The following is a 12973-nucleotide window of genomic DNA, read 5'->3' on the forward strand; positions in this document are numbered from 1 at the left end:
TGACCTGAGCTGAAGGCAGAGGCTTTATCCCACTGAGCCACCCAGGCGCCCCTCTTTTTTTTTTTTTAAGGTTTTATTTATTTATTTGACAGAAAGATCACAAGTAGGCAGAGAGGCAGGAAGAGAGAGGAGGAAGCAGCCCCCCCCCCCCAGCAGAGAGCCAGATGCGGGGCTCGATCCCAAGACCCTGGGATCATGACCTGAGCTGAAGGCAGAGGCTTTAACCCACTGAGCCACCCAGGTGCCCCTCAGCATCACGTTCTTAAGGTTCATCCATGTTGTGCCATGGCTCAGTACTTAGGTCCTTATTTTTGGCTGATTATATCACCTTGTCTGGGTACACCTTGTTTTGTTTCCCCATTCATCCACAGATGGACATTTGGTTGTTTTCACTTTCTGGCTATTAGGAGCAGTGCTGTGAACATTTGCCTACCGAGTTTTCGCATGGACACGTTTTCCCTCCTTGCATACCTGGCCCTCTTGCACTGTGAATGCCGCCACTGTCCCTGCTTCTGGTCAGCAAGCCAGATACGGGGCGAGGGGGTGGTCCCCCACTCCAGCTCCCCCCTCCCCTGGCTTTCCCAGCACCTGCTCATTCTCCTCCATAACATCACTCCCCTGGAAATTATGTCTGATGCCATTTGTGACAGTTTTCTGAGGGCAGGGATCTCTGATTTGTCCTCGGCTATCTCCTCAGAGCCTACACCAACTGCACACAGCAGGCGATCAATAAATGTTTGTTGAGCTAATGAGCGAACACGTTTGTGACACACCCTTCTCCCTCATCCCCGATATCCAACCCAGGACCAGATCCTGTCAATGCTTTGTTCTAAACATCTTTTGTCTCTGTGCATTTCTTCCCCCGCCATGCCCGCCACCCTAGTCCAGCACCTGCTGAATGAATGAATGAGTCATTGAAGAGGTGGAGGACAGCAGGTCCTCCTGGGAAGTTCTCTCAGGGAGACGTGGAGGTTGAGAACGTGGACTCTGGTGTGCATTATGGTAGCATATTGATTAGGCTGTTCATACATATTGGTTTTCCCTATTCTTTTTTTTTTTTTAAGATTTTATTTATTTATTTGAGAGCGAGAGAGAGCACAAGCAGGGGGAAGGGCAGATGGAGAGGGAGAAGCAGACTCTCTGCTGAGCAAGAAGCCCAATGCGGGACTCGATCTCAGCACCCCGAGAGCATGACCTGAGCTGAAGGCAGACGCGTAACTGACTGAGCCCCCCAGGAGCCCCCGTTTCACCTATTCTGCATACATGGGAACATTGCCCCTGCCCAGCACTCTTGACATTGGATTGTATCACGTGCCTTCCTTGGCCAAGGAGATGTGAGTGGGACTGTCACTTCTGGGTGAAGGCCTTTAAAAGCCTGCATGTTTTGCCATGTCCCCTCCCTTTTTAAAGGTCCTATCTCCAAATATAGTAACAGTAAGGGCTATGGCTTCAACAGACACATTTTCGGGGGATGCAATCCAGCCCACGTCAGGGTTGATACTAAGTGAGCAATCAGTTTACTCTTGAAAAAGAGAGTTTACTCTTGAAAAAATACCGTGGTCTTGAAGGTGGGGGTTGTATGAATCAAGATTTAGAAGGAGGTGGTTGCAAAGAATCCCAAAGTAATTTAGTAGCTTGAATGAGAGAGGAGTCTTTCTTTCTCAGGTAACTTATCTAACCTGGCATGGTGGCTCTGTCCTGGTTGCTGTCCTTGCCCCAGCTCTCTCTAACCCGGATCTGTGCGCCCCTGTCCATGCGATCCCAGATGGCTCTCACCACCACATCATTAAGCTCTGGGAAGGGGGAATGCTTTCCCTTTAACCGTGGACTTGAGGACTGAGTGTGGCCCTCACTTCTGCTCGCATCCCATTGGCTGGGAGTTAGTCACATGGCTACATTGAGCTGCAGGGTAATCTGGGAAATGTAGTTTTTATGCTCAGTTGGCATACACTTGGTTCAAAACCCTATTACTGAGGAAAAAGAGAGAACAGATACTGGGGTTTGATGAGGGGTTGCTGGACAAGAGGAGAGGTAAGCAGGCACAGGATCCCCCCATACTCTGTGCCCAGGCGGCCTGTGCTGGGACTGACACTGACCATGACTTGACCTGGCTGACCTTCTCAGACGCAGCAGATCAGGGGCCCAAGATATCAGGGTGTCCGGAGAGGTCTCGGGTTGGAGAAATTCCTACAGGGAGTATTTGCGTGTCGAGTCAGCAGGAGATGCAACTTCCCTTCCTGTGAATTTTTCCTCATCCTCTATATTAATTTCTGGTGGCTGCTGTAACCATTTGCTACAAGTGTGTAGTGACTTAAGACAATAGGAATTTATTCGCTTACAGTTCGGAAGGTCAGGAGTCTGAAATGGGTCTCACTGGGCCAAAACCAAGGTGTCGGCGGGGAGCGGGGATTGCTTTCTGGAGGTTCTAGGGGAGAATCTGTGTTCTTGCCCTTTCCAGCTTTTGGCTTTGCTGTGGCCTCTTTCTGTCTTCAACACCAGCAAGAGCTGATGAAATCTTTCTCCCATCACATGGCTCTGACTCTGTGTGGCCTTGGCTTTGGGGCCCTTCCTCCATCTTGAGAGTCCAGTGTCACTCCAATCTCTGCCTCCTTACTTACAGCTCCTCCTCTGACTCTCTCTCCCCCGGTCCCTTTCACAAAGACCCTTGTGATTATATTTTGGGCCCAGCGGGGTCATCCAGGATAATCTCCCCATCTCAAGATCCTTCACCCAATCACGCCTGCCTAGTCCCTTTGGCCGCCTAAGGTAACATTCACAGAGCATTAGCACAGAGGCAACCGTATTCAGCCTGGCATAGTCTTGTTTTTCAGCTCCCAGAGCAAAAGTGACTGTCTGCTCTACCTTATGTGGGGGGATTTTTATCCCCTGCCCTGTCAGCTGCTCCTCATCTCCCTGACCTCGCCTCCCACCCTTTCCTCCTTCCTTCCTCTGCTCCCACCACCCTGGCCTCTTTGCTGCTCCCTGACTCCCCCCTCACTGGAAGGCATACTCCCACCTCAGGGCCTTTGCACTTGCTGTATCTGCTGCCTGGAATGCTCTCCCTTCAGATCCCTACATGGCTTCTTCTTCCTCCTCCTAACTTTAGGTCTTTGCTCATGGTCACCTTCTCTGCGAGGCCTTCTCTGCCCTTCCTATTTAAAATCACAGTCCATCCGTGCTCCCAATCCCCTTCTCTCTTCATTCCCCTCCTCCTCTTATCACCATCCAGCACACCACGTATGTTAGTTACTCTGATTGCTGACTCTCGCCTCCGCTGCAGTCTGTTTTGTTTCCTCCCAAAGCTGCAGGATCCAGAACCATGCATAGCACATGGCTTATTTATTGCTGAATAAATGAATAAATTAAGGGTGACAGATTGGGCCCACATTTGGGACTGGGTGGAGGTTGGGCGGGGGTAGGAAAGGGATCTGCTGCCCTGAGGGCCTTGGTACGATTCTGGATCAGGAGCAACAGGCAGAAATTGGTCACAGGTTCTGAGAGACCGAATCTTGAGCAGGGAAGGGGTCTGATAGCTGTGCTCACTGGCCAGGACTGTTGTCGGGGGCCTCCCATGTCATGCACCTTATCCTTTGGGGCCTGTGTGGTAGGGAGCTGCCTTGTCCCTAGGGGAAGGGCTCCAAGGAAAAACAGGGAGCAGGGGTGGGGCATTGTGGGCTGACAGTTAGAAGTCCAGCGAGTAGGAGCCTGTGAGTATGGCTTGAAGCAGGCCTTTCCTCACACCCAAATATCCAGTGCGTGTCTGGGGGTACTTTGGGTTAGGAGAAGGCAAGAGCCTGCCTTTCCCAGGCTCGAGGCCCAGGCCAGCTTGCTGGACAGACCAGACTTGAGGGTGGATTATATACTCAGAGGGTCAGAGAGGTGCTGGGCCCATCACAATCTCTTGGCCCCGGCCCAGTGCTGTGCTGAGTCTTCATTTAAGGCCACCTTATTGGCCCCCCGCTGTGCTGGTCCTGTGGGGTCTCTGGTGTGGCTTCTCTGGGTGCACCAGGCCCCCAGGGGAGGGCTGAGTCTTTTGCTCTTCCAAGGGCCTGGGACCTCTTCAGGGGGTTGGCACGAGCTGGCAGTAAGGGGCAGGGTCGGGGTTCAGCAGGTCCTGGGGGGGAAGGGGAAGAGAGGGATTGTGGATGGGGTAGGGGGAGAACACACCTGGAGAGAATGGTGGAAGGAGAGAGGCGCGTAGAGGCGGGAGATATCAGGCACCAGGAGGGCCAGAGAAATGGGTGGACACAGAGCAACAGGGATGGGGAGACAGGAGGGACAGGAGCACAGAGAGGGAGAGAAGGACAGAGACATCAAGAAACAAAGATGGGTAAAGAGATAGATAGAGAAAGAAAAAAGGATGTAGGGAACCAAAGAATGACAGCAGGAGGCACCCTGAGAGGTGTAGAGAAATAAGGAGACATGTAGACAGGCACATGGACACAGAGATCCATGGGCAGATCACAGAGAGGGGCTGGGACCTGTGGCCTTCAAATCCTTCTAAGAAGGAGGAAGTTACAATCCCGGAGGGGAGAAACTGTGCTGTGCTTCCTGGGGGAGCTACAGACCCTGAGACGGTCAGTGGTGGACGGTCAGTGAGGACAGCCCTGTCCCTCTCCCGCCCCAACCTGCCCCTGGTCAGGATCTCTCCCACGTCCCAGCTCCACACCTGGTAGGGGTGGTTGTCTGGATCCGGCTGCTGCTGGGGCAGGGGCTACAAGGGAAGAACACGGGTGAGCCAGGCCCCCAGCACCCTGACACGCTCCCACCTTTGACCTTTGCTGTGAGGACAGACCTGGCTTCCAAGTCCCCATTGCCCCTTCCTGACTCCACGGGTGGTGTGGGCGGTGTTCTGACAATGACCCCCATAATGCGCTTAGCCTCCCACGCATGCCTGTGATTCTAAGCTTTTCATCTCAGCTTTTGGAATTTCTCCTCTTACTCATTTGAGTTCTTCTTCTTATCATCCCTTCCCACCTGATTATAAAGGGAGTATCTGCTCAGTGTGGAAACTACAGACAAAGGGAAGAGGGAAAAGAAAGCACCCCTGTGCGTGCCCCCCCCCCGACAACCTCCATGCCCCAGAGACTAATGCTCCTTATGTTGTGTCCTTCCAGACTCTTTTCCTGGTGGTTTTAAAATAGGGAGCATCCCAGGGTGAGTTGTGTTCCTACAGTGTGGGACAAGGTGACGGGCACCACAGGGGGTGGGACTCACCATGGAGGTGTTTGTGGATCCCGTGTCACTGGGGGGAGACACCAGGAAGGTTGGAGATGACATCACTTCATAGATGTTCTGGTCTCCTGAAGCAGAGGACAAGGGAGGAGCTGGCTGACACACAGCCCGCAGGCCCATGCTGGCTGCTGTCAGTGGCTGCTGTCATTTGTTCATCTAACATTGGTACAAATCCCTTTCCTTCCCCAGCCCCGTGCTGGGGACACAGCAGAGACTGAGGCAGTGCTGGCCCTCCCCTTCCAAGGCTCGCATCCAGTAGGGGAGACAGATCTGTCCCCAGAGTGGGTAGGGCTGAGTGGCGGAGCCCAGAGAGCTCCTGGAGGGGAGCCAGGGAGGGCTTCCTGGAGGAGGGGACATCTGAGACTGGGAAGAGAACCGAGAATTATGCAAAAGCAGGAGGGAGTGGCTGGTGGGGATATCCTGCCATGTTTGAGGAGCTGTGATATATTTGGTCTGTCTGGATTATACATATAGTTTATTTTATATTGTTTTGTTTCTGAGGGTGGGAATGTTACATGTGGGAGATGAAGCCAGGAAAGACAGTGGAGACCAGTTTAGGGGGGTCTAGAGAGCCATGTAAAGGAGGCTGACTTTATCCTAAGGACCCTGGAGAGCTACAGAGGCCCTCTGAGCAGAGGAGAGACAGGGTGACAGTTTTGGAAGCACTCTGCCCGGGGATGGGGTCCTTCCCACCCACCATGGGGTGGAGGCCAGCCTGGGGGCCGGGAGCCCAACAAGGAGCTGGGTGTGGGCACCTGGGAATAAATGAACCACCGGGACTGGATATGCCAGCCACTGAGAAGAGGAAAAGCAGATTTGGGGTGAGTGCTGATGTACTCAGAATCTGTGGGCTGAGTCTGGGGGGCTCCAGAGAAGTCTGGGTGCGACGAGTGATTGGGGGGGGTGAGGTGTGTGTGGCTGATAGGGAGAAGAGGAAGGTAAGCCACCCACTGGGACCTCTGGCTTACCAGCATTGTGACTGGGGTGGGCCTCCGGCTTCTCTGTGGGTGTCATCCTGAGGACATATGGAGAGAACAGTATTAGGGTAGTAAGCTGCTCAGGTGGATGGAGAGAAACTCAGAGAACCTGGAAAGCCCATCAGTTCATCAGAGAGAGAGAGATGATCTCTGCTTTAGCATGAGCTAGGACAAGGTCTCCCTTATCCCCACCTCTTTTCTCATAATCTCCAGCCACTGAGCCCTTCCTTAGTTTCCCCAGCCACCACCGTATGCCAATGAGTAATGTTTCCCTAATGTCACAATTTAGGCAGACCTTCTAAATGATTATGCTCCTCCCACCTGTTTCACAATTTCCTTGATAATTCTCTTTGAATCAGCTCAACTGAATACTTTTATTTTAAAAATACACTTGGCATCCCTGCAGCAAATTCATTAATTCATTAATTCACTAAACACATTTTTACAGAACGAGGGCCATGGGCTGGGTCCTTCTGAAGCCACTGGGGACACAGCGGGGAACAAGACAGACAAAGACCCCTGGCCCCTTGGAGTGGGGGTCTCTAGGAGAGAGAGAGAGAAAGAGAGAAGTCCAAAAAAATGACTGGCAGTAGAATCTCAGGGAATGAAAAGTGCTAAAGAAAATGAAGATGGAAAGAGGCAGAGGGTGGAGGGGTGTGTGTGTGTGTGTGTGTGTGTGTGTGTGTGTGTATGTGTGCAGTTTCGAGTAGAATGGTATTGGCGGGGGGCTCATGGAGAAGGCGACATTTGAACAAAGGTCTGAGGTAGGCATGTGGACCAGCTTTGCGGAAATCATGGGAAAAGAGCTCTTACAGCCTGTGCAAAGGCCCTGGGGCAGGAGCAGGAACAACAAAGAGACGAATATGGCTGGGGCAGAGAATGTGGGGGAGGAAGGGGGGAAGGGTGAGGCCGGGGGCGGGCAGCAGGTCAAGCTAGGTCTTGTGTCCATAGTGAGGACTTTGGCCTCGACTCTGAGGGACTCAAGCTGACTGATTTTCACAGGATATTTCTGGCTGCTGAGTGGGAAACAGACTGTGTGGGCAAGAGCAGAAATGGGAGACAGTCAGAAACTGCCATATTATAATGAAACCAGACATAAGTAGAAAGTGATGGGGGAAATGAAGAAAAGCCAAACAATGGGTTAAATCTGTGGTTTGATAGGGTTCTTGGTTTTCTCTTGGGAAAAGCTAGCAAGTGTTAGAAGGGCGTTAAAGCTGACTAGAACCAGATTGAGATATTCTCTTGCCACAGTCAGAATGCTACAAAGAGAACAGGAAAAGGAATTTCTCTGTGAAAATATTTCAGATTTATAGAAAAGTTGCAAAAATGGTACAAAGAACATCTGTGTAATTTTTACTCACATCAGCCTATTGTTTTTATTCCTTTTGTTTCAGCATCTGCTTTCTCTCTCCTTCTGTGTCTCCTGTGCATATTTTGTTTTCCTGAACCATCTGAGGATAAGGGTCAAGCATCATGGCCCTTCACTTGTAAATACTTCCAGGTATTGAACTATTTTCATTTTGCATTTTTTTTTAAACACTATAGCCCAGAATTCCATGTCAAGTTGCCCTTTTCAGGGCAGTTCTTTGAGGATCTGTGAGATTCTCTGAGAATCGCTGGCAGTAGCGGAAGGAAAGCCTGTCAGAGGGTCTGGACATGTGGACTCCAGTTTTGGTTCTAGAGCTTACCAGTCACTCAGGTGTGGGTTCCCATCTCAGGGACCTGCTGCCACTCACAGGCCAGTCCTATGCCATTTGGCAAATGACTTCATGTCTCTAAGCCTTAGTTGTCTCTAGAGACGATGGCAAACCACCCACTGAGGGCCAAATCGCTTGCTGGGGAATGGCAGGAAAAAGATGTGACCACCGATTGAGCTGTGAACCGGACACGGGCACTTGGAGTCTTCTCACTTCCCTCCCGTGTCCTTGCAATGTAGGTGCTACCTGCCTTTCCTGCTCCCAGAGGCTGCTCCAAGGACGCGCCCTTGAGATGGTGTATAATGCTGAGAACACCGGCGGGGTGTGTCTGGCTGAGTCCACTTGGGGCCTCTTTATAAATCTGTAAGATTTGGAGGGTGAGTGTGGGGGGATCCATTCATCTTGCTGCCGCCTGAGACAAGCTTCCTGCTTAAGTTCCTTTTGTTTATTGAAAGGGCCAACTGCCAACCTGGAGGGGCCTGCCTCTTTCCTTGGTCTCTCCCTCCTCTCTGTGTTTGGGGGCTGGTTTCAGGCTACACCTGGTTTTAGGCTAACGGGAGGGTTATGGACCAGCATCGCCTCTTTTCATACCACGAGTGAGCTAAGAAGGAGTGGGGGTGGTTAGCAGGGATAGCTTAGGTGCCTCCAATAGCCATGTTACAACTGTGGCAGACATGGTTAATCAATCACAGCATCTGTTCCTATACACTCAGACACCACCTCCAACTCCTGTGGCAGACATGATAAATCAATCACAGCATCCGTTCCCATTGCCCTGAGACACCATCTCCAACCCCTTTCCACCAAGCTCTCTATGGCACCCAGAAGGAGGTGAAAGCTATTTGCCACCCCTAAATGGGAGTGTGTTGGGAGAAAGACAAGTAAGTGGAAGGATGGAGATCTGGAGATCACAGCACCTAAGGGAGAGAATAGGAAGAGGGATTTCTCTTTGGAAATATTTCAAACTTATAGAAAAGTTGCAAAAGTGAAGGAGGAGGTGGGGGAGAAAAGGTGGCTGCCTTCATTTCCTGGGGATTAGGGAGAGCAGAAAAACTACACATTTCCAAGCGGCTCAGAACCCAAGTCAGGAGACAAAGTTCTGAACAGGCTGATCTCACGAGGAAGGAATTTTTCATGAATAGACTGTTTCCTGGAAAAATAGGCCCTTGACTCTCTCCCCCATACAGAAGTAGGCACCATCTGATGCCTTTGCCAGCCCACCATCCACTCTGCTTCTTTGGCACTAGCGTCTTTTTGTGTGTGTGTGTGGAAAGCCCCTCCCCCCTATGAATCCATTTAGTCACGTGGAGCTGGGTTGTTCTCTGACTCCGGAGCGATGCAAATAGCCCAGGTTTGGCCAATCAGGGTATTCCAGCACCTGGCCACAGTGATTGGTCCACATGAGGACATGTGATTTGAGTTAAGCCAGTGAGAAGCAGCTCTGGGGCTTTTGCTGGAGGCATCAGGAGCCAGGTGCAGTCTTCTCTCTGTGACCGCTGAACTGGTGGGATATAACCCTGGAGCCCCTGGGAGCTATCTTATCACACCACAAGGGCAGGTCCTGTCTGAGAATGAAGCCACCAAGGAGAAAAGCAGAGTTGAGAGGTATATGGGGGAGTCTCTTGACAAAATCAAGTCCCCGGATCCAGCCATATCTGAAGCTCATGAAAGACCAAAAAAACTTTCTAATTTTTTTAAGGCCATTCAAAGTTAGGATGTCTGTCCCTCGAATTCTGTCTCATACAAGATAGAAAGGCCCTTTTCACCTCAAGAGTTCCAAGATTTGATGAGATTGTGTATGAGTCAGAGGACGTGACTCAGGGAAGAATCAATCAATCAAGGAGTGGGGAAGAAGACAGAGGGAAGGAGAGAGAGACCTGGGGCCCCTGTACCTGTGGCTCTGGCCCTTCCAGCCTCTTGTTAACAGGAGATGGGCAATGCACCCGACGAAGAGGGACCCGGCAGCAAGGGACCCAATTATAAGGGCAGCCATGATCCCAGCACTCACGGGCAGGTGTGTTATGGGCAGCTCCTTAAGCTCTTCTGAGGGGCATGAGAAAGAAAGAGAGGTCTGTGAGATGTTCTAGGAGGGTCTCCCCACTCCCCCTGCCCCTGCATCAGTGACTGTCCATAGAGCTCTGATGTCCAGTTTCCCTTCCCCAGCCCAGAGCTTTCTCCTGATTTTCAGAGCTGAGCATCCACTATCTGGTTGATTCTGCACATAAAACTCAACGTCCCTGGAAGGAATTCCTTGGCTCACCCCACCTCAAAATCTTTGCTTCCCTAAGATTTCCTACCATATTTGGCACATCTGAAACCTACCTCCCGACACACTCCCCCACCTCACCCCATCTACCTGCTTTTTCTCGCCTCAGTTGGTTGGCACCTCTATCCTTCTAGGGAAAGAATGCAGTTCTGGGTCCTCATAGGGTCTGGAGGCACGGGGTTCTCAAACACTACCTGCCAGGTTTGGGACAAAGCCTACCTGACTTCCTACCCCCACCATGAGGACCTCTAGCTTGACTATCAAGCAGAACACCTGTTATATCCCCAGCCCTTCTTGTCAGCTAAGCTCGTAGACTCTGAGGTCAGAATGCTGGGGTTCACGTCCCTGGGCAGATTACTCAATCTCTGTGTCTCTTCCCATTTGTGAAATGGGGACAATAGGAGTGTCTACCTTGTAGGGTTGTGAAGACTGAATGAGTTTGCACACACACACACACACACACGCACACACGCACGCACACAGTTCCTTTAACTATCCAAGAATGTAGGATCTGTGCCATTTTAAAGATGAGTAAACTGAGGCACAGAGAGGTAAGCTAACCTGGCCAAGGGATCACAGTAGGTGCAGTACTGGCATTACATGTGGGCCACCTGAGCTTCTAATGACCACTCTGTGTGGCTTCCAAAGGAGGGGCCTGTGTCCCAGGAGCCCTTGAAGGATGGGAAGGAACTGTATCGGGTTTTGCATGACTGGAGTGAAGACCATTAAATCCAAAGGGACTAGAGTGTCACCATATATACATATGGATGGATATATATATATATATATATATATATATATATTTCTGTGTGTAATTAAATTAATCAATATTTGTCTATTTCATCCATTTCCCTAAAAGTTCATCAGTTCAAAGTGTCTGAAACCCATTTTAAAATGTACTCTTCTCACTGGGAGAAAGAGGATAGGCTGTGTCTGGGCATATGTGGTTGTTGCTCCCACAACCCGGGGAGATGGCTAAGTCAGGCCCATTTTGCAGATGTGTGCACCAAGGCCCAGAGAGGTTGCATTTGGGCAGAGGATAGAAGGCAGCCCCTCTTTCAGACACTGGAACTTAGCAACTTTTGCACCTTCTACCTTTTAATTGATTATTAATTTATTTTTTAGGTAGGCTTCCCACCCAACATGGGGCTTGAAGTCAAGACCCAGAGATCAAGAGTCACATGCTTTATCGACTGAGCCAGCCAGGTGCCCCCACCTTCTAGGTTTTTGAATCCCTGCAACAGTAAGTGGAAATTCAGTGGCTTCTATGAGTCACTCAGGAGGTGGGGCGGGGTGGAGACTAGATGGGCTGAGTCAAGGAGCTCCCCCACTTCCTGCCCTCCCCATCCCAACCCTGTTGCCCAGTCTTCTTACAGCATCCAGAGCCCCTTCCCCAGGATCTGCTTGCGCTGGCCCCTGCTGCCCTGTCCACCCACAAAGTTCCATCACCCACAGCTCCCTTCCTTACCCTCTGGGCTGCCCAGCCTTTGCCCATGCTGTCCCCTCTGCCTGGCACGCTTTTCTCCACACACAATACATAACTCCTGATCACTTTTCCATTCCTGGTCCCTCTGCAAGCCTTCTCTGACAACCCCAGGCCAAGGAGACTCCTGATACGCTTTTCCGTTGATTCACGTTGGTAGATGGGACAAGAAGGAATACTTCAGGGGCGCCTGGGTGGGTCAGTCGGCTAAGTGCTGGCTCTTGATTTTGACTCAGGTCAGGATCCCAGGGTCATGAGATCGAGCCCCGTGTTGGGCTCCCCGCTCAGCACGGGGTCTGCTTGAGATTCTCTCTCTCCCTCTTCCTCTGCCCCTCACCCTGCTTGCACACATGAATGCATGCTCTCTCTTGAATAAATAAATAAATAGATGAGAGAAAGAAAGAAAGAAAGAAAGAAAGAAAGAAAGAAAGAAAGAAAGAAAGAAAGAAAGGAAGAAAGGAAGAAAGGAAGGAAGGAAGAAAGAAAGGAAGGAAGAAAGAAAGAAAGAAAAAGAAAGAAAGAAACTAACTTCACCTACCTCCATTCTGACCTCAGTCTGTGCTTGGGAATTGATGAAGTTCTTTCCAGCTTGTCTCTCATGGAAAAGACCCACCCAAGGCATCCTGTGATGGGAACGGAAACTACTCCCTCAAGCAGTAGGGACTGCTCTGAGCCAGTAAGACCCCCTTCCCGACTAACCCCAAGACAATGACTTGACCTTCACTGCCCACTGACCTTTGTCCCACATTTTTTCTTCTATAAACCTAGAAGTGTTTTCAGCACTTGGAGACCGTCTTTGAGATGCTTGTCTGCCGTCTTCCTGGGGCTGGCTTCACTGAAATAAATGCCTTTCTTGTTTCACTACCCTTCCTCGCTCTGCCTTTGGGTTTTTGTCAGTGAGTGGCCAAACCTGGTCTGTTTGGGATCCCCGGAGCCAAGTGCTCCTGCACCCCTGCGCCCCAGCTACAGACATGTAGGTGTGTCCTCAGCTCACTCCATCCCTCCACCACTGTGAAGCCTCCAAGCCTTCCGGAGGGATGGATCCCGCCTCCAGGTCTGGGTGGGCTCCCTTGGCTTATTCCCTTGTTACAATGACTGCATCAGGAAGGGCTGCTGTTCAGACCTAAGCCAATAAGTGCTCTGCATTCCTTCGGCCTTCCTGATTGGTCCAGGTAGGTCCAATCAGAGTGAAGTGAAGGGGTGTGGTTCAGAGGGGGCTGCTAGGGGAAGGGATCCCTTGTTCTGGAAGCTGGAGACTTGGGAACCTTATGGTCATCTTGCTCCCTTGAAGGCATTAATCATGTCTCCTACCCCT

General features: G+C 51.0%; 1 protein-coding gene and 1 long non-coding RNA gene across 2 annotated transcripts; one reads left to right on the forward strand and one right to left on the reverse strand.

The window, feature by feature from the left end:
* Positions 1-4060: 4060 nt before the first annotated feature.
* Positions 4061-10415, reverse strand: LOC111160592 (carcinoembryonic antigen related cell adhesion molecule 19). Its single transcript, XM_022523786.1, has 7 exons — positions 10370-10415; positions 9787-9952; positions 6670-6738; positions 6204-6250; positions 5218-5303; positions 4670-4714; positions 4061-4114 (listed from the first exon to the last, which is right to left on the reverse strand). The coding sequence occupies exons 1-7, from the start codon at positions 10413-10415 to the stop codon at positions 4061-4063; spliced, it is 513 nt and encodes a 170-aa protein (XP_022379494.1).
* Positions 10416-11343: 928 nt separating this feature from the next.
* On the forward strand, positions 11344-12522 carry LOC111160619. Its single transcript, XR_002641497.1, has 2 exons — positions 11344-11418; positions 12214-12522. It is a non-coding gene; the product is annotated as an uncharacterized LOC111160619 (long non-coding RNA).
* The last annotated feature ends 451 nt before the right edge of the window (positions 12523-12973 follow it).

Source organism: Enhydra lutris, unplaced genomic scaffold (genome assembly GCF_002288905.1).
Source record: "Enhydra lutris kenyoni isolate GAN:26980312 unplaced genomic scaffold, ASM228890v2 scaffoldscaffold77, whole genome shotgun sequence".
Taxonomy (NCBI): Eukaryota; Metazoa; Chordata; class Mammalia; order Carnivora; family Mustelidae; genus Enhydra; species Enhydra lutris.